At 45.5% G+C, this 21,830-nt stretch overlaps 1 protein-coding gene across 1 annotated transcript; it reads right to left on the bottom strand.

The window, feature by feature from the left end:
• CD83 (CD83 molecule) lies at positions 1–18,038 on the bottom strand. Its single transcript, XM_012753676.3, has 5 exons — positions 17,939–18,038; positions 17,740–17,855; positions 4,835–5,069; positions 2,814–2,920; positions 1–1,553 (listed from the first exon to the last, which is right to left on the bottom strand). The coding sequence occupies exons 1-5, from the start codon at positions 17,973–17,975 to the stop codon at positions 1,425–1,427; spliced, it is 624 nt and encodes a 207-aa protein (XP_012609130.2). The 5' UTR covers positions 17,976–18,038; the 3' UTR covers positions 1–1,424.
• Between the last annotated feature and the right edge of the window lie 3,792 nt (positions 18,039–21,830).

The following is a 21,830-nucleotide window of genomic DNA, read 5'->3' as shown; positions in this document are numbered from 1 at the left end:
TTGGCATGCACACACCTTTAATGACATGAGAGCAATGACAAAGAGGCAAACACTCAACCTGGTGACCCTTTTACTCTCTAGCATCAGTGGGAGCAATGCACACACTACTAAAGTGATAAAATCTCTTTGGAAAACAAGAAGGGAAGGGCCCATGATTGATAAGAGGGAAACTGGACAACCGCCACCAAAACATCAATGCACCATTTTGTGAAGTCCCTTCGGCCAGTGGCTCCCACGTGTCCACACCTTCAAGTTCTTTTGCCTGATGCTTCAAGACCACAGAGCTGGCCTCCTCGCTTCCCCAAGTGAATCCACACAGAAGACCACGGGACAGTCTCTTCGGAACCTTCTTTGTTCAGAATGATGGAAAACATGGGAAATGAGAAGCATCCTCTCATCCCCAGTACTCGGTCCTGATAGCGAGGACAGCGGCCCAATGGAGTTTCACATTTGTATAGTGCTTTATAATTTGTCAAAGCATTTTCATACGTCATTTTAATTAATCCATGCAACAGCCTTCTGGTTTACAACGGAGAAAGCAGAAGCCACAGGAACTTGCCCCAGATCATACAGCCAGGAGTGTGACAGCCGGGGCTAGAACCCAGATTGCATGGCTGGCCCAGCGTCTCCGGCAGGTCACCAGACAGCCCTCTACCCCTCTGTCGCCCTCTCTGTAGTCAGGCTGCTCCCCCGTTAACAATGCTATCTAACTATAGATTTCAAAAGGAGACAAACACAAACCCTCCTTTGACAAGTACACACAGATACAAAAATAGACGTGGCGCTCTTCTTTATTGCTTCTTTATGGATGTCTCTCCCAGATGAAAAGACCCCGCTGGGGGACAGTCCATTGGCCTGTTATTTCTCTGTACACATAACACTCCTTAGTTAATAGCAGGACCTTCACACCAGGAAATTATTTGCTAAATATTTCCCACTGTCTCACAGCTTGGCCTGTCAATTTCTCCCAGACAGAAAACATCTGGGCCGGTACAACAAAACACAGCGAAATGCAAAGAGATGTTCCCCAGATGTGGAGGAGGACAGCTGTCATCAGGAGTCTTTCGCAGGGCCAGCTGGGCGCGTTCACATTTCCTGAGACCCTTCTCCAACTGCATCTCACTATAGCTTTTATATGACTGAAAACGTGTCCAAGAGGTTGACCAGATGGCTGCATAAAACGCTAAAAAGGTAGCCATGGAGAAGTAGTGATGACCCCGTGCTAGCCGGTCGTGTCGTGGTTTTCAAGCCCCGGCTCGCAGAAGTAGGGTGAGGTCCACTTTCAGACATTTCCAGCCATGCAAAGGACCTCGTAGGAAGGATGTCATCTTCAGCGTGGGGCTCATTCTCCTCTTGTCCGGCGTGACAGACATGCACACCACTGAGCCCTCAACCTCAGAAAAAACCACCTGTGGGAATCCTGCTCATACCAGTTCTGTCTTGTGAAAAGTCACTGGCCCCAAATGTTTATCTGGGGAGGTGACTGGAAGAAAAGCTTGTTCCATGCCAGGTTTAGAAATATCTGGAAAAATACTCTGTAGTCGTGCAAATTTCTGGAAAAAAAAATCAAATAAAAATGAAGTGAATAATTGGGACAATGCAGTAGTTGTCACCTCCATTTAAACTCTAAGAGCTGGCCAGACAGCTCATTCTGGAAGCCCTTCCTTAAACTCGCCACCTCACTCACTCTGCAAGAGACTTGCACGATTACATGGGCATCTCCAAACCTGGATGGGGAGATTCACTGATTACAGACTGTGGCCACCTCAAGCCCCTGCCCTTAGACATCTGCATGGAGAGTCAGTGCCCACAGAAGCAGGCATTTGCCAACAAGAAACTAAAGTCACTCGTTTTTAAAATTTACTGTCTGGCAATTCTCATTATTTTTTCTTATGTGCAAATAATCCTACCAACCAAACTATAAGCTCCTTGAGGCCAGAAGCAATGCCTTACACCATTTTACACCCCATACAGTGCCTATCATAATGCCTCGTATGCAGTAGGTGCTCACTGGAGGCCTTTCGATCAACTGAGGTCTAAAACAGAAACCAGAGCGATGAGTGCACAGCCAGAGAGGCAAGTGAGTGAGTAGAGGGGCACAGCGAGTGACAAAGACCAGCCCTGGGATAGCTCCTGGGTGAAGCCTGTCCTGGTCCCTAAGTAGCCAGCCCTTCCTGGGTGTACTGAGACATGCGGGGCAGATCACTTCCTAGTGCCTTAGACCCACCAATGGCCCTATGACCTCCCTCATGACCGTGGTCACCGCAGGTGAGCAGCCATGCAGAAGGGCTTTTGGCTGGAGCTCAAGGGCATGTCCAAGATGTCCCAGCACCAGCCAGCCATCCGCTGCCCTGGGGACTCCCTGGGTCCCCCACTGCTCTGGCTCTTTGGGGTAATTCTTAAGGAGTAGATGGAAGTACCAAAAACATCAGGGGAGAACCCCCAAGAGAAAACAGTTCTCGGGCAGGCAGAGGAGACCGATCTACCCCTGGGGCAGCAGGCCTCACTCCCTCGTCTGCAGGAAGCTGGGGCTCCGCTCTGGGACGGCACAGTCAGGGCTGCAGCGTCCCCCACTGTGGCTGCAAGGCCTCTGGTCTTCCATGAGCCCCTCTGGCATTCCTCAGACTTCCTGCACAAATCTTACTTCGTTTCCCCTCCCAGTGCTCTGTGTGTGGCCAGTAGGTAAGGAACGAGCTGGGGGAGTTCCGGAAGCTCCCTGTGATGATCCTCCCAGTCCGGGGCCTCCAGAAACCAAGGGTTCCCAGAACACCCTCTCTCTCACCATGATGTCAATGTTCTAGAAAGATACTTACGCAAGTGAAAATGATGAGTGTTAAGTAGAAAATGACCAGAGCCAACAGCAGCACAATCTCAGCTCTGTACTTCTTAAAAGTCTCTTCTTTACGTTTTGGAAAGCATCCTGAAAGAAAAGAAAGAACTACATGAAGCCACTTACAGGACTTTTCCACCATGATAAAAGGCTGTGAGTGCTTAGTTCTCCATTCTGAAGTCCTGCCTGTCTCCCACTCCTACCTTGCGTCTGTGCCGTGAGGATGAATGACAGTAATGGTGCTGGTGACAGCAGTGGCAGTAGCCAGCGGTCGCTGCCATTCTGCGCCTGGCTGTGTACAACGGGACTTGCATACAGCCTCTCCCCACATCTTCAGAGCAGACATGAGTAGTCCCCGTTTGCAGGTGAAGGAGCCGAGGCTCAGAGAGGCTAAGAGCCCACGGCAGGTGGCAGAGCCAGGCATCTGGTCCAGACCTGGCCTGCGGCCCGTCTGCCTCCATGTCAGAGGCTGGGCCTTGCCTGGCTTGTATTTTGTCCGCATATCGCATGAACCCACATTTGCAAATCCAAAAATTACCTTAATGTGTCCTCACTGCAGGAGGACTCGGGGACCATGAAAGGAAGCAGGTGAACTGACCTGCCATAGCCAGGTGAGTCGCCATGTTTCTGTGGACTCGTTCAAGTTCTCCCACCAGGGCGGCAGCGTGAGTGGGAGGGAGCACACTCCCGGAGGGCTTGTTAAAGGCTGGGGCTGCAGCTCTCAAGGAGAGCGGAAGGAGTGAGGCCTTCGGCCCAGGAAGAGACGTGGACGGGAGGGCGTCTCCCTGCTCAGGTGGGACAGCCAGCGTGCTGTTTGCAAACAGGTTTGGCTTTGGCTACAGGCACTGCACTCGCTAATGGGGTCTGCGTGAAGGCCCAGGCAGGTGGAGTGCAGATTGTCGGAGGGGCTTCCTCCCTTGCAGTCTATAATATGTCTGCATCTCCAGAGAGATGTCACCCCTAAAATCGGATTTGACATTACATGCAATAGTCTAGGGATGGATTCCCACAAGGGTCTGTAACTCAAGAAAAGAGGTTGAGAGCCATTGACCTAACGCTCCCAAATATTGTCAGTCTGCCCCAGGCACTGCACTCAGCATTTTAGTGCAATTTCTTGTTCAATCTTCACAACAAGCCTGTGCTGCACAAGTTATTATCCCCCTTTCAGAGATGAGAGAACTGAGGCTTAGAGCCCATCAGTGACTTGCCCAAAGAAACACACTAACAAGTGACAGAGTTAATATCTGAACTAGATCTACGTGACTCCAGAATCTGACCCCTTAACTTGGAAGCAACACAGCCTTCAAAGAGGGAAGGGAGAGGAAACCAGCTCTTTTCTGTTCATGTCCCTCTGCTCCCCGCAGGACACTCTTCCCCTCTCTACGACCCCCCACCAGGTTCCTCTCATTTGTCATTCATGGGAATACTATTCATTGAAGGCCCACTGTGTGATAGATTACAGCAGAGAACCAGAAAGAGAGAAGCGACTGCTCTCATAGGGTGGACAGACGGCAATCCAATCCCCACACAACACGTCAGCTATACCAAGTGCCAGGCAGACGAAGAAACCAGGGCGGAGGGCTGGAGGTGGAGGAGGGCCTGAAGGGGTCTGTGTGTGTACAGCACCGAGCAAAACGCACACACTGCCCCCCGAACAGAGAGTGTGCTCTTGTGAGCATAGAAACGTTATCTTGAATCTGATTCCTTTCAGATACCCGAGAGAAGCAGAAAGCAGCTACTGTACAAAACCAAGGGCTCTACGACAGCATGTTTCTCATTTCCAGCTTCAGCCACGAACAAGTGTTAGGCAAAAGTCAAACAAAAGGAACAGCTTAAGCCATAGAAAGAAAAGTTATGACATTCTTGCACTGGAATTCAGCTTGTAGCCACAGAGGTGACCCAAAGCTGTAGAGTTAGACTCCGAAAGAGAGCACTGGGAACAGGCCCGATGTTAAGTGCACGTGCATTTTGCAAGAGGAAAACAAGTGCAGCAGGTAACCTCACCTGTCACTCTCAAGATCACGGTGCCGCTCAGGTTTCTCTGCCCTTCCGGGTCCCACAGAGTGCACCTGTACGTCCCTGAGTTGCAGCTGGTCGTGTTCTGGATCTTCAGGGAATAGGGCCTTTCGCTGGGAGTGTCCTCGGCAGAGCCATTTGTCCCCTTCTGAAGATGGTGCTGTTTCCCGAGGCGCAGGCCTTCCTGGGGCGCCTCCATCCTCTCTGCGCCGCCCTCGGTAAGCTGTGAGGAAGGAACCACCGCGCGTCACTCTCCACCGCGAGCCCTGGGACTCCACACCAGCGTTTTCCATCTCGTTTTCATAAAATCCATCCTAAGCTGATGCTTCTAAAGCAAGATATTGTGCTTTTTTTTGTATGTGTGAGCTTTGCAGGAGAGAATCTATGGAAATTCCTTAAGGCTGTATCTTCTTTGGAATAAGAGCAGGACTGGGTCTTATGATGCTACCATAAGAATCCCAACTTCCCACCCTATACACAGGACAGAGTGTTGCTGTTGACAATGGTGATGTATTGAGTATGAGTCACCCCGGATTATATTTTGTTATTGATCCTACTGTATTAAATGTTCTCGTGTTTTCTTCAGATACCAACTCACCCACTGACGGATTCTTATTTTCGTACCCTAGCTTTTCTTTGTAAAAGTTCCTAAATCTCTTAAGATCATTGCCAGACAACTCAACTGAGACCAGGGACACGGATGAGCACCGCCCCCTGTAAACAGTCACCTTGCTCTTCAAAGGCTGTGTATTTGTGTGGTCACGCCCGACGTAGCCAAATGTGCCACAGTATTTCTCTCTACAAGGGCAGGAAGACAGCGGAGAAGAGTGCCTTGCAGAGATGTGACGTGTCAGATGGCTTGGAGGTCATGTCAAACTACGCACGAAGGGCAGAAATAGCTGAAATCACTGTACCCAGGGCAGACCCACCCAATGGGAGGAGGTGCCCCATGGAGGCAAACAACTAACCTGGCCAGCTTCCTTTCCCTGAACTATCTCTGTGATTAAACCGATGTGGTGTTTTCAGCACCTCCCACTTCAAAAATTAGGTACCCATCACGTTGGCCATTCACTCTCTCTTTCTGGGACATGTCTTTAATTTGCCTAATTAACTCACCAATTGCTCCTCCAATGAAATGTTTTAAAGCTTCTACAATGGATTCACACGAACAGCAAAGCAAGCCCCTGTTTTCAGTGCTCATGGGCAGCCCTTCAATATTCAGCGTGGGCATCTGCTAGTAGCACCTGGGCTGCCTTTGCTGGTCAGCTGCAGATGAGCAGGGAGCCCAGGACTAAGTGACATTCCGTATCTTTCCCTAATATTATAACTGCACCCACGAGCCACCTTAGGGAAAGAGACAGAGATTAGCAGGCCTCACTGCCACTGTCTCTGCCTGCACCTGCCAATGTTTAACCTCCTGTTTGGGGAGCACCCTGCAACTCTGCTCTGACTTTTATTAAAGGACTCGGTGCTGGAAAACAGATAACCAAGGAACTGGGGGGAATACCCTATGAAGCAGCTCAGGCAAGAAAATATATCTGTGCAAGCATGCACACTCACATACACACACACACAAACACACATACACACAGTCTCAGTCGTTTCAGCTTCATTTATTAAGTTGGGGAATGCACCACAAGGTCACCCGACAGCTCAGGCTCAGCCTTCGGTGCATGTTAGCATTCCTGTACGGTGGGCTACAGAGACATCTGGTGGCAGATTTATCGCTCCTGCAAGAAAACCTGCTCAGCACCCTCCTAGCACTGGGCTGAGACTAATGGCTCTTCTCAGGCAGAGTCTATATACATAAATCCCATTACTTGATGGTCCTTCTTGTGTTGAAAGGTTCCTTCCTAAATAATCAAGAATCTACAGGAGGAAGCTAAAAGACCGGGCCTTTGGGTATTCAAAAATAAAGCAAAAAATCTAAGTGTAGCCAAGGAAACTTAGAGGAAACTAAAGGTATCCAACTGATTCTAGAGCACATCTAATTTAGCACAGTTTTTCCCCTTTCAAGCCTAAGTAAACCACAAACTGCAGCCTCATCCTGGGCTCACAGCCCACCTCCCCTCCCCTCTGCTGCCTGGCAGCGGCCCTTCCTGCTGCCAGGCAGAGCTTTCAACAGGCCAGATGCCCAGGGCCATCCAGGGCCAATCTGGGCCAAGGGTCCCCCAAAAGGCCACTCTGAAATAATTAGCTCAGCTCAGTCTCTGCAGTCCCCATGCCAACATCCCACCCTACTTCTCTTTTCTAATTTAACCTCCAAATGCAACTGTGGCTGCAACAACCGGTTTGAGATTACCTGCCCCTGGGAAGCTCCTCTCCAATCCAGCGACCCCCCTCCCTCAACTCAGAAAGGCCCATCTGAAAGTCAAGATCAAAACTGCGAACCCCTCTGGAGCTGGTGGAAATATAACCGATTGTGTGCATTTACATAAAGATGGCCCCATTATCAGGCTAGCTGCTGGGAATTGTTGAAGCAAGGGGGTGCTGGCGATAGGAACTGGCTGCAGCACCTTCTGCCTATTTGCAGAGGAGAATTCATTTAAAACAATCAGCAGTAACAACAACAAAATGTAGTTAATGTGATGGTCAGATTTCCATGGGCCTCTAGTTATTTTTAAACGCAAAACAAAGGCAGGGAGCCTGTAAGGACAGAAAGAAGAAATGAGGGGAAATGCAAAACAAAGAACCCCAAAGCAACCTACAGAATTCTGATTTGCTGAAACATCACAGCCATAGATCAGTGGGATCATAGGAAAATATCTCAATTCTCACTGGGTCATCTTCCAAAGACCCCTTCTCCTAAATGTCCCAGAGAACTGCTGGCACAACCTGGGAACTCTTGCCAAACTAACGAACAGCACTCTGCCTGATAACTAACTATCGCAAAAAGAATCTTCTGTAAATTCATACAATTCATAACCCTCCCTCTAAGCTTCAAGTTCTAGGTATACACAATTCCCATTTCCTGCTCCTTTTGCCATTTTAAGGTATACTTTCTTGTGTGATCCCATCTGAGAGATCTGGGATTTGCTCAGAGTTACAAATGTAGTTGTAGTTTTTGTGTTAACGTTGCATGCTCACAATGGGAGTGGGACGCTAGCAGGATCGAGGGACTTTGTGTGCAAAAGCTCAAATAATTATTGTCAGCCTCCTGGCCAAGCAGCTATCACCCCACCTTATCAGATGAGTCAGCTGAGGCAGAGGCACCACCAAGAACTGAAGGAGAAATTTCAGTGGGAGGAAAACAGAGTAACAGCAAATGGGCCATCCTTACTTTGCTTTGTTTTATGAGTTCTTATATACACTGGAGCTGGCTCCAAATCAACCACTGGCAAGAATAGCTCTCTAAACATTCCAAATCTAAAAGTGTTCCATTGCCTCTCTGCAAAAGCGTTTTAGGAAATAGTAATTTATAACAAAAGGAACCCTTGGATTCATTCACAGCCAACCATAATTGACAGGAACTATTTAATGCACACTTCACAACCCTAATATTGTAGTACAGTGCGCTAAAACACAACACAATTTCAGCAAATTAGTTCCTCAAAACACTCATCCCAATAATGTCTTTTAAAATTCACACTTTGTGCATTAACTTTTATGCTGACAACTCTATCTTTTTGGATTGAAAAATGCAAATGTGGGACATTTCATTTTCAGAAAGCCTAGGGACTCTGACTTGTCTCAAAGCCTCCAATTTGACTAAATAATTTAAATACCATATTCTTTCTCTCAAATGGAGATTTGACCTTAAGGAAACCACAAGCCTTAAATTAAAATAAACTCCCTTTAATTTGCTGAAAGCTAAATCAACCAAATACAAGTACTAATTTTAAGGGCAAGTGAACGAAGTTGGTTTTTTCTTTTTTAAATGATGGACAAATTCGAACTAGAACAAAAGAAATAAAATAAATAATTAAATATGGCTGGAATTGAACCAATATTTCAAAAATCCTATTGTGGGAAATGTTTTATTTTTAAAGTTTACATAATTTTATCCAAATAAATGCCAACCTCCTGGATAAGCATATTTGAACCTAGGAGGGCAACAGTTCCATTCCCATAGCAAAGAAAGAGCTCTGATCACAAACTTGAAATCCAAATTTATCATTAATTAGATCTGCTAAGAATGTGATAGGAGCCTAACAAGAAAGAAAAAAAAAAAAAAGAGGTTTTTCTTGAGGGGAAAAAATGTGTGTGTGTGTATATATATATATATGTGTGAGTGTGTGTGTGTGTATAAAAATTTCATCTAACAATTTGATGAAATATATTTAAAGGTAGACTTTAAGGATTTAAAGGTGGTATTAAATTAATCTGATATATTCCAACCACATTGAACAGCTTTTTTTTTTTTACTGCATTTCTTGTGCACTAGCATTCATGTACCTTGGTTTCTAACTCAATTAAAGTGCCAATATAATCTCCATCCATCATAAAAACAGCTCTTTATAACGTGCAAAATAGTTTGGCTCGGAGGTTGATGTCATAATGAGGGTAGAATGTATGAGCATTAACATCGTTTTTTTCTAAGTGTAGTTTTATTAGAAAAATGATTTTCCACTTTGAAATTTACTAGGTCTAACAGACAGAGCTGGATTTATGGCTGTTAACAGAGTTATGAGTATAGCAGAGGCAGCATAATTAAGAGCACAGGCTTTGGCATGGTCGGAGCTGGAACCAAACCCCAGCCCTCCCAGGGCTAGCGCTGCTTTTGGCCAACTCACTGAAAACTCTCAGGCTTGGTTTGCTCCACTGGAATCTGGGGGCGACTACATCTCAGAGAGCTGGTGTGAAGACAACGTACGATGTATACGAACCCCAGGCACAGCACTGATCACACAGAAGGCTCTAAAAATGTTCCTGCTCTTGATTTTTTTTTAATAGTCAAGGTTTCATTCAGCACGCTAAACAGTTCCCTGCATGTTGGAAGTATTCAAAAAGTATGTGCTGAGTGAATGACTGAATTTTGGCAACAATAAGAAAGTTGCAAGAGCACCGGCTTTGGAATTCAAAGGCCTGAAGTCAAGTCCCAGCTTGTCCGTTAGTTAGCTGGGTCATCTTTGATAAGTCACTTCACCCGAGTCTCATTTCCTCAGCTGTGCTACCTTACTTGCCCATGGGGTTATTAGAAAAATGCTTTGTAACTGGTAATGTTGGTAATAGAAATTGTTGTTATATGTGATGGCTTTCCACTCCATCCACCTATCCTGACATTTCCTTACCACTGTTAATTCCCATCTCCTCTCTAGTGAAGCTGTCCTAGAAGTCCCAGTCCCTATTCTAGGAAGAAATTAGTTTTCCACCCATGATGTCTCTAAAATATCCACAACATTCTGAATTGTCTAAAGCACCATCATAATAGTGCAGCAAAACCCCTTTGGAACTGGGATCTGAAGGCAGTGTTGGGCCATTTGTCGTTCAGGTCACCATCCTTCTGCCATTAGCATCATGAGGGGCCTGCTGGACCTGGGAGGGGCACCAGTACCGGCTCTGAGCTCATGCCATTTACAGGGCTCCACGCCTGGTTCTAAAGGGGACACACTTAACTCAGGCCACACATTCCAGGCCCACAGAGACCACTGGTTCTGATGGGCACGTGATCCAATCACTCACGGCCACTTACGAATAATCAGACATCTGTTGAGATATTAGAAGAAGAGGCACAACCTCTTCCTTTGCACTTGCTTCTGGAAGGATATACAGGTTGAGCATTCCAAATCCAAAAAAAATCTGAGCCACTTCTGGTCACAGCATTTTGAGTGAGGGATACTCAACCTGTACAGGTCTGCAGCTATTGGCTACTATCTCACTGCCACGTGGAGTCTAGAAACAACACCAACATGAAGGAAGGAAGAGGTGAGAGATGGAAAGTCACCGAGCCCTGGGGACATTTGAGAACCTCTAAGTCCAGCTGTATTCATCTACTAGAGAGGCTGTTACAAAGCAACACAAACTGGGTAGCTTAAAACAGGAATGTTTTCTCTCCACAGTTCAGGAGACCAGAAGTCCAAAATCAAGGGGTTGGCAGTGCCATGCTTTCTCTGAAAACTGTAGGGAAGCATATGTTCCATGCCTTTCTCTTTGCTTCTGATATTGCGGGCAATTCTTGGCATTCCTCGGCTTATAGACATATCACTCCAGTCCCTATTGTCATATCGTCTTCTTCCTGTTTCCCTGTGTCTTTCTGTTTGCCTCCCTGTTTGTTTTCTCTTCTTGTAAAAGCATCAGTCATTTTGAATTAGGGCCCACCCTAGTCAGGTATGCCATCACCTTAATTTGATTATATCTACAAAGACCCTATTCCCCAAAAAAGTCACAGTCACAAGTACCAGGGGTTAGAATTTCAACATTTGTTTGTGGGGCACCAGCTATATCTAAAATGTGAACCATATTTTGATTTTTCCATTTTTTTCCCCATTTCAATTCTATATAAGCCAATATATTTCCTTTTCCTTCCGCTAGTTTTGATTGGTTGTGCAATCCCTCACAACTAAAAGACGCCTAACTGATAGGGGCACCCAGCACTGCCACATAAATAAGGGAGCACACAGGGGGCTTGTCTGCTCATGGCTCCAGCCTCCATGCCAGCCCCACTTTGTCCCTTGGGTTCACACACTTCCCACTCCTTGGGGAATGAGACCTCAGGGCCTGATTTGATGCAGAACCTTTGTTCTCTAGAACCGACCCAGAGAGTCTGGTCCAATGTGATTATGAGCTATTTATGGCAACCAGTATCCTTCTCTTCAAAAAGGTTTTTCCCATCTGGACCCATAATCCTAGACAACTACCAGCTCTTTTGAAATCTATACTCTGTTTGGAGAATTGGAGCAGGAGCACGCAGTAGACTAGCTGGTGCTCCAAGAAAACATCAAGTGATATTAACAAGCCCTGGGCTCCTGAGTCTGTACTCGGCACGCATGGCACACACAGGAATTTTACCCAAATACACCCCAGTGCAAAACAAAACCAAACAGAAAACAAAAGCATGCTTATGGGTGTAAAGGAATCTTAGGAAAGTATTTATGCCCAGCTCTGGTTTGAGCTAAGGACAGCTGATAGAAAATCTAAGGTTATTCCAGGAGAAGCCGGGAAAGAATTATGGAAACAGCTTTAGATGGAGGAACCTTTTTTAGGTAATGAATCTGTTTTTAGTCTTGCCCTACATAAAACTTTCCCTTATGTCACTGAGAGCTTCTCCAAACTTCCTCTTCTCTGTGTAGCACCGTACCTAAGTACATAGCTGAGACAATCCAATCCTCATGTGACTCACGTTCCCCATTTTATTCATGGAAAACTTATTCACAGGAAACAAGTGGGAGTTTTTGTTGTTTGTTTGGGTTTTTTTTTTTTCTATTTAACTCTCCCAGCTGCCTTCCTTCTCCCTACACACTTTCAAACTGAAATATTTTAGCAACTTTGCTCTGTTCCACCATTGTCCAAAAATCTCAGTGATCCCCTGTTCTCAAACCTGGATGAGACTTCTTCCATAGCCCCCTGTGAGGCAGCCTCATTCTGCCTTGTTTACTCCTCTGCAGAACCACATGCACAAGACTGGCGACCAAGAGAGAAAGTAAGGACAATCCCAAGAATGCATTTAAGCCTTAGTTGAGTTAACATAATGGGAATTTCACTGCAATGAAAGAATGAAGCCTGCCTCTGAGACTCATCTTCCAGAGTGAATCATATTCTACCCATCACCGGGAGAAATATGCTTTTCTTTAGACATATTCTGCATATGTTATTCTCTTTGCTTAAAACCTTTCAATGGCTCTTTTCTGCTAAAAGGATAAAGTTGAAGCCATTATAGTTTGACTTTCAAGGCCATTCACAATCTGTTCCCTGTCTACTTTCTAACATTATCTCTCAGCCTCCTGCTGTGTTATTCTTCCTTCTAGATTGCTAAATAGCAAAATTGCTATTTAGCAATGGTCCCCAAAAAGGCTTTGTGGATTCCTATTTCCATGTCTTTACTCAAGATGATCCTCTGGCAAAAGCTCCACGTCAATCTTGGGATGGCCAATGCCAGGCCCAAAAACATGGCACATCTGGGACTTAGAAAGGTTTACTCAGTAATGGAAGTGTAAATATGAGAGACATCTGTCAACCAACTTTACGTCGAGCCCACAAAAGTGATTAGATCAGATCAAGTACCATAGGTGCCAATGGCAACGGTATAATTGTTCTTTGATTCTAATAGACACATAGTTTTCACATCTCAATGTTTCAGTACTTTTATACTTAATGTAGAAATGTTTCCTTTTCGTCCTAAAAACATGTTCTTAAATCCATCATACAATAGAGAGCATTCTGGAATCAAGGAAGTGCAGTAAGTGGCTTGCATCGGCTCCTTCAAGGGTCCTTCAGGGAGCAGGGCTGCCCGGATTACGTCCGCCCCAACATTCATCAACTCCAGCCTCTCCGGCACTGGGCTCTCTTCATCAGTACCCCCTGGCTTTGCCGCTCATTATCACACGGGATGGTAGAGACAGAAAATATAACTCTGCCGAACATAAGTGTAGCAACATACAGGGAAAGGCAGATTCATAATGAGTCGAGGACAAGCGAGATCTGCGTGGTGACTACCCCTGAACTTTTGAAGTAGGCTCATGCAAGCCATGAACCTGCTCTCCACCACTTCTCTTGGAGTGAATGTCAGAGACAGGACACTCCACGGGACGGCCTGTGATCTGTCCCAGCTGGAGCTCTCTAAATATCAAGTTTGACCTATGCTCTGAAATCACAGTCTTACTTCCTCTTTCTCCTTCCCTTTGGAAATTATCTATAAAGGACACTTGTCTTGTGATGTTTCGTGGTCCTCACCCCCGCAGCGTCACCCAGAGACGACACCGTATATCCTCTTTCGTTTTGCATCACCGTAGGTTGTCAGGGCTCCGTGATACAAGATGACACTTTATCTCCCAGATAAATGACTGCTCGTTATCATTATCGGAGGCAAACATCAACCACGCCCAAGGCATTCGTCCCCGGTCTCTCTCCAAACCTTCACTAAACAGAGCGTGGGCACGGTGACGCCCATCGGGAAGCACAGACACAGCCCTCTGACGCATGGCCTTACTCCTGGCAGACGCTATATCATGCTATGCCCTCTTATGCCAGAATTTAACCACAGGTCGTGGCCAATGGAAGAAGAGTGACAGATCAAAATCTATTTGCATATTTTCTCAAAATATCTCCCCAAACAGCCATAATCTATTACAACTTTAAAGCCAAATTGAGCTACTATCCTAATGGATATAATTTATTAACTTTTCAGGCCGGGCACGGTGGCTCACGCCTGTAATCCTAGCACGCTGGGAGGCCGAGGCAGGAGGATCACTGGAGCTCAGGAGTTCGAGACCAGCCTGAGCAAGAGCAATACCCCATCTCTACTAAAAATAGAGAAAAATTAGCTGGGCAACTAAAAATATAAAAAATTAGCCAGGCATGGTGGCTAGTGCCTGTAGTCCCAGCTATTCGAGAGGCTGAGGCAGAAGGATTGCTTGAGCCCCGGAGTTTGAGGTTGCTGTGAGTTAGGCTGATGCTATGGCACTCTAGCCCAGGCAATCAAGTGAGAGTCTGTCTCGAAAACAAAAATAATAACTTTTCTATTTTTTATCAATCACCCATTCTTTCTTAAAAGGTACAAGAGAGGATGGGATGAGAGGAAGACCCTTCTTTGGATCCCAGTTAGCAGGAAAGAAGAGCTGGGCAAACAGGAAAGAAGAGTCCACAGGAAAGAAGAGCTGGGCAAACAGGAACTGGGCTATCTCCGTCCACTTTGGGCTTCAACTTTGACATCATGTGCATGTCTAGTTAAGTCCCCTCTGGCCCACTCTCACTGAAACTTTGAAACAGAGAGAATAAAATGAACACCACTCCTTCCCAGATCACCCTAATGTTACAAACACCAATTGGATGGCACTTGCTTCGAGTTTTTTGGTAAAAGACATATCATAAAAAACACGTGGTTTACATGGGTCCTTTTGTTAATCACAAGTCATCAGTGCCAACTGGACAGAGGCAGGATGCTCTGTGGTGCCGACGACTGAGTGGTAAATGGAATTTTAAATTGTGAGTCACTATAACCATAATTGTGATATGCAGAAGGTCTGCAAGAATGTGATTCAATCTGATGGACGGTGCCAATCCACTTCAAGGGACTCTGCTTTCCTTGCCCCACGCACAGCCTCCTCCTTGTGCAGAGGAAACAGGTTTTACAAAGCCATGGAAATGACAAAACAGGGAGGTGAGATGGGCTGGGCCGCCCGTGGTCATTGGGGTTAAATTCCTCCCTTTATGGCTACCTCTCTACTTCCATGAAAGTTGTAGAAAAATGACAAGATGTTTAATCTTCCATAAAATGAAGCATTTCAGTATGTCTCCACTGGCCTTATTTCCAGAACACTCTATCCATTTTTCTTGTGCAAATGTCATCAATGCAAAAGTATAATTATTGGGCTGGAAAATAACAAATATCTATAGAATATGCTGAGACTTGTTAAAAAAAAAAATACTTGAAGGAGGCCAGACTCAGTGGCTCATGCGTGTAATCCTACCACTCTGGGAGGCCAAGGTGGGAGGATAGCTTAAACCCAGGAGTTGGAGGTTGCAGTGAGCACTGCAGCACCCAACCCAGGGCCACAGAGCAAGACTCTGTCTCAAAAACAAAAAACAAAACAAAACAAAACAAAAAAATCAAAAAACCCACTTGAAGGAATAATACATATCACTTTCAAGGTACCTGATCAGTTTATTGGCACAGCACAACTCTCCTACTATCCACTCATCTTGCCCACAGTTTACTTCTTAAAAAATAACCATGATATGACTTTTCAACAGCTCTGTTCCATAGACCAACAGGAAAAAAGAGAAGGCCCACAGAGTGTTGTCTTTTTCTTTTCTTTTCTTTTTTTTTTTTTTTAACAGAGTTTGGAGAAGACATTCAGGGTAAATCTTGCAAGAACTATGCCCAGTAAACAAGCACATACATTACAGAGTTACATCACCAGCTGACATCCAAGGAGAAGTCAAAGGTTAATTGCTATGGTTTACTGAACCATTCCAAATGACCCTGTGCAAGAAGATTTAACTCGACAACTGTTTGAACTTTACAGTCTGAAATTTCATCTGCTTGTTTCATGAGTACTTTTTAATTACTCCCCTGGGGATATTAATAATGTTTTCTTTTTTTAATTACTCTCTGGAAGGAATAGTGGTTTCATGTTTCCCCACTTCTTTGAGATAACCAAGTCCCTGCCTGGCTAGCCTAAGGGCACTTTTATTTTCTTTACTGTAAGTAATTAAGGCAGAAAACAGAGTTATCAAGAGAGACTTCTAACAGCTCAGGATCTGGAATCAGGGTTCAAATCCCAACTCCACCACTTATTAGGCCAGCTGCGTTTCCTCACTGTGAGGTAGGAATAGTAATGGTACTGACCCCTTAAGTCCACTGGAAGGATGAAAACAGATAAGGCATGTGAATATTTACCTCGGAGCTTGGCTTATGGTGAGCACTCAAATAATACTGTTTTTGTAATTTAAAAAAATACTGTTGTTTTGACTACGAGGACAATTGTGGAATTGTGTTCTCTGATCCCACAGTGAAGAAGGTGGAAATGAAGTAGGAACACTAACACCCTGTTTTCATACACCATCCGGTGCTCCAAGGCAGCAAAACATCTCTACGTTGCCTGACCTGTCAGTGCCAGCCTGAATTCACTGAGCACCTCTGCAATTAACAGGGCAAACATTGGGTGCCCTGCTGAATACCTAAAAGCATTGGTACAGCCACTGTCCCTAAGCAACTGACAATCCAGTTAGAAGACACACACACACACACACACACACACACACACACACCCTTCCAATGCTGCCTTGTACTGTTAAACAGCCAGGTACATGTGCAGGTTCCTATAGTATCTGATGGTGGGCAGAAGGAAGCCCTGCATTTTGTGGAAAGCTACACATGCATGGATTTCCTCCAAGATATGACAGCAAATCAGGGAGAGCCACAGAGTGAGGCCGGGATATCACATTCATTTGGCCAAAAAGGGAGGTGCTGTTGCAGCCATAACCTGACTTCAAGAAGGGGAGCAAAGGACCGATAACATTAAACGGTGGCTGCTTGGCTTTGGAATGCCACCAGAATTGCAATCTGAAAATCTGAGAATGTTCCAGTTGAGAGGAAACCTTAAAAAGCCTTCCTGCAACTCAATTCTCTCACAGTAGGGACAGCGAGGCCTGTTCTTCCACCTGTGGGCCCCGCTCTTGCACCCTGAATGAAGGGTGCTCCCATCTCTGCGCCTCTCACGCGCCAAGGAAGCAGCAGGGCCAGGTGAAAACCCAAGGGTATCCCAGAAAGGGGACAACGGCTGAAAACGACCACGCCTGACTCTCTTGGCTCTTCCTCTCAAACTGCCCCCTCCTGCTCCCACGTTTTGTGGACATCATAGTCACAAAACACGAGAAATCAGAAGTCTGGGGACATTCCTCCCGGCCGATGCTCAAATCTAGGCCTGTTGCTTTCTTCCTGACCTGCTGGCCGCAACCACAGGTGGCCTCCAGAATTCATGCAAATGAGAAATCCTCCGCCTTGCAAAGTATCTTATTTGGATCATTCATCCTCTCCGGCCCCCTTTAGGGGCAGGGAGAGGATCGAGGTCTTCAGGGAACACAAGCCAAGTCTGCCTGGTACGGGGATGCGGACGGGGCTGGGGCAGGGGTGGGGCAGGCGCGTCAGAGGACTGGGCACTCCAAGTTCAGCTGCGGGAGGCGCCCCCCCCCCCCCCGGCTTCCAGCCACAAAGGGTCGCCAGCCCAGGGGGACGGTTTCCGTGCCTCCAAACGAGCGGACCCTCCCCAGCCCGCGGGCGCCGCCGCGCTTACCTTGGCCCAGGAGACGGCGTAAGGGACGTGCGGGTCCCAGGGGGCGGTGCAGGGCAAGTCCACATCCTCGGAGCAAGGCACCTTCACCTCCCGCGAGGCGGGCGCCAGGCTGCAGGCTGCAAGAGAGAGAGAGCGCGGTGAGCCGGGCGGGAGCGGGTGTCGCGGAGGGGTGCGGGCGACAGGCGCTCCCGGGCCCTACCGCAGCTCAGGAGCAGGAGCTGGAGGCCGCGCGCCATGGCCGGGGCCGCAGTGCTGCCGCGCGCTGGCGCCGCGCCGGCTCTTGTACCCGCGCGAGGGGACTTCCCCGCGCGCCGCCCCCGGGGATTCCCCGGCCCCGCGGCGGAAGCGAGCCGCTGGGGCGCCCCCGGCCCGGTCCCGCCCGCCGCCCCGCCCGCGCGCGCCCGCCCCCGCGCGCCCCAGCCCGGCGCCCCACGGCGGCGTCGCCGCTGCGGCTGTGCGGCGGCCACTGCAGCTCCCGCGCAACGCCCCGGGCGCTGGAGGCCGTGCGGGGCCCGGTCGCACGCGGGACGCCGCCGGCGACCCTCCACACGAAGCTGGGACCCGGGCCCCCCCCCCGAGCTGGGGATGGCCATTTGCACAGGGGCGAAACCAGAGAGGGTGGGCAGCTTCCCTAAAAGCCCAGCCTGCCCGCGGTGACGTCACTGGTGAACCCGAGTCCTCACTTTTCTCCAGGTGCTGTGATCAGGGAAGACTCCCTAGGTTTCCGCAGGAACGCGATGAGTGTGTAGCACTTGGCCTGGGCTCTCTTCCCCGGGGGGCCGGGGGAGGGGCTGGTATCAGGCAGTATCATTCGGCCTGTTTAAATTATTTCAGCAAAAGAGAGCTTCTCCTATTTTAATAATAGTTATACACACACACACACATACACACACACACACACACACACACACACACACACACACAACATTTTTGGAAAAGACAAAAAAGGAATTCTAGAAGACAATAAAATCCCCTATAATCCATCCAGAGTAACTCCTGCTAACATTTTGTTACACTTACTTCAGTGCATAGACTAGTGTTTTTCATGGTTTACCCTTCATACTATTTTGTAACCTACATTATTTTAGCTTAATATTTTGGAAGCACTTCCACATCATTAAAAAGTTTCAACAGCATTATTTTGGTGCCATAAATTAGAAACAATTAGATAACGTTAGACATGTAGATTGTTTCTTTTTGTATTACTAATATTTCAAAGGATCCTGTGATTGCTTTGATGAGCTTTTGCGTACATAAATCTTTGCTCTACTGTCGCTTATTTTCTTAGAATAAATACCTGGGGGAATTGTGCTAGGGCAAAGGGAGTTTCCAGTTGTGTTAAATATTGCCAAAGTTACCACCAAGGGTGTGTCCTCACCCGGTATTCCCAGCTGCAATGTGGGAGGAGAGTGCCTGTGCCCAACACTCTTGGCAACACAAACTGTTATCCAGCTTTTCCATCTTACCCATGCAAGAGATTACAAAGAGTTGTGTCACCATGAAGTTTTAATTTGCCCTTGGAAGTGGTTGTACCAAGTGACAGTTGACAGTCACTCCAGCTCTGTGTGACTGCCTTTTCCCCATAACCCTCACCTCATTTTTAAATAATTTTCAAGCATACAGAAACAAGTATAGAAAATGATAGAACTGAAAACATACGTTTATTCTAAAGAAATAAAATGCTACTAATGTTTTTGAGGCCTCCTGTGTGCCCTCTGCCAGATCCCATACCTGGGCATTCGGAGTCCTTCCAGTTTTTCCCCATTATTCACAGTGTTGCCGTGAAGCTGGAGGTGTTCCCACCCTCTGGCTCAGTAGTAGCACTGCATCATTAAATAGTGCCATCTCGTCCTTCAAAGTGTGTGTACCCATTTACGCTGCGCTCAGCAGATCTTAGCATGGTCAGTCCTTTTTTTTTTTTTTTCCCATTTCTGCATATCTAATGAGTGTGAAATATTATATCCTTTTTGTTTAATTTATGTTACATTGATTACATATGTTTTGAGACTATTGGATATCCTTTTCTGAGAACAATCCATTCATATCCTTTGGTCTTTTCCATCAGAGCTGTTTATAAAATTAGAACTAAATCTTTTCTTGGTTACATGCATGCCAAATCTCTTCTCCAAGTTGAAGATTTGTTATTTTCCATTTTGTTTATGATGTCTTTAATCTACTGAAGAGTTTTTTAAAAAATAATGTATGAATCTTAAATTCAGCTGACTTAAAAATAATAATAAAATGAATATTTTAATGTCATCAGATTGATTGATCTTTTTGTTTATGGTTTGTACTTCTGGTGTTGTGTTTAAGAAATCTTTTCCTACCCTGAGATCATAAAAACATTCCCCTTCATTTTCTTCCAAAACTTTTAACGTCACACTTTTTCATATGTAAGTCTTTAATCCATTTAAATATGGTCTGATATAGGGGGTCTAACTTATTTTTTCCATATGGATAACCAATTGTTCCAATGTAGCTTGCTAGAAGTCTTCTTTCCTCACTGATTTGAAATGACATCTCTGCTTTACACAAATTTCTACGTATGAGTGAGTCTGTTTCTAGACTCTATTCTGCCTTTCTCTGTGCTAATATCACATTATCCTATTACTATAATTTAATTAAGTCTTGCTGTGGTAATGGAGTGAGTCCTGAAATGTTGAACTTCCTCTTCAAAATTGTTATGGCATTCTTGGTCCTTTGTTTTACCTTATACAAATTAGATCAACTGGGGAACCTCAAAAATCTTCATTTGAATTTTAATAGGAATATATTCCATTTGTAAATTGCATAAAATCAATATCTTTAAAAAATCAATTCTACAAATCCATGAATATTGTGTATCTTTCCATTTATTTAGGTCTTCAAGAACTTATAAAGATTTTTTTACATCTTTTGACAGATTTCTTTCTGGGTACCTTTACATTTTTGGTTGCTATTTTCACATATATATTTTCTAAACTATATTTTTCTGGGTGTCCATAGCCAGTAAATAGAAGTTTACTTTCTTTTTCATGTTAACAATATGTTCTTAGACTCTCCATTAAGGCACTTGTTTAATCATGAATTGTTAAGAGGGTTAAAAAATTATTTTTGCCAGCCTGGTACCTTAGCTCACGCCTATGATCCTAGCACTGTGGGAGGCCAAGGCGGGACGATGGCTTGAGGTCAGAAGTTTGAGACCAGCCTAAGCAAGAGTGAGACTCCATCTCTACTATAAAAATAGAAAAAGTTAGCCAGCTGTGGTAGTGTGTGCCTATAGTCCCAGGTACTCGGGAGGCTGAGGTAGGAGGATCCCTTGAGCCCAGGAGTTTGAAGTTGCAGTGAGCTATCATGATGCCACTGCACTTTAGCCTGGCCAATAGAGCAAGACCCTGTCTCAAAAAAAACCAAAAATTTCCAAATATATGGTTTTGTTTTAATTTTGCTCCTGGTATCTAACAGTTGTTGAATGCTCAAGAACATAGTCTGTATGATTCTCTGTTGCATATCAAGGATTGCTTGTGGCCTCCTCTGTGATCTTTTTTGATAAGAGTGCTTGTGTGTGTGAAAAGAATGTGCCTTCTCTGCATAGGTCTTTTTTGGTTGTTTGCACATGGAGTTGCCCCAATCTTCCATACCCTTTCTTTCTGTCATCGTAAACTACTAATTACTGAAAGAGATGTCTCAAATTCTCCCCCTATGACTATGGAATTGTCCATTTATCTTTGAAATGTTGTCAATTTTTTGTTTCACATATTAATAATTTGATGCCATGTTTTAGTGCTTACAATTATATCTTTCCAATGAATTGTTCCTTATTATCTTCATCTAGTGACTTTTTCCTAATATTCATTTTTGCTTGAAAGACAGTCTTGTCTACTCTTAATATTACCACACCACTTTCACTGGGCTGATATTTTGCTGGCATTTTTCATACTTTTACATTTAACATTCCTTTGTCCTTAAGTTCTTAATGTGTCTTTAAAAAAAAAAAGCATATAGCTAGATTTTCTAATCCAATATGACTGACAATGTCTTTTTTGTTTAGAGTTTAATTTTACTTATTTTCTGAATTCTACTATATTTAGATCTGTTTTGGGCATCTCGTT

The sequence above is a fragment of the Microcebus murinus genome, chromosome 15 (genome assembly GCF_040939455.1).
Source record: "Microcebus murinus isolate Inina chromosome 15, M.murinus_Inina_mat1.0, whole genome shotgun sequence".
Taxonomy (NCBI): Eukaryota; Metazoa; Chordata; class Mammalia; order Primates; family Cheirogaleidae; genus Microcebus; species Microcebus murinus.
Note: the sequence above shows the minus strand (reverse complement) of the source record. Positions and strands in the feature narration are given on the sequence as shown.

Bases quoted from the DNA above. Each gene is read 5' to 3' on its own strand.
- CD83 (XM_012753676.3), bottom strand. From the start codon at position 17,975: ATGGCGCGCGGCCTCCAGCTCCTGCTCCTGAGCTGCG. The intron at 17,856-17,938 runs GTAGGGCCCGGG...TCTCTCTTGCAG, and splicing joins GCTCCTGCTCCTGAGCTGCG to CCTGCAGCCTGGCGCCCGCC. The intron at 1,554-2,813 runs GTAAGTATCTTT...TTTTTTTTCCAG, and splicing joins CACTCATCATTTTCACTTGC to AAATTTGCACGACTACAGAG.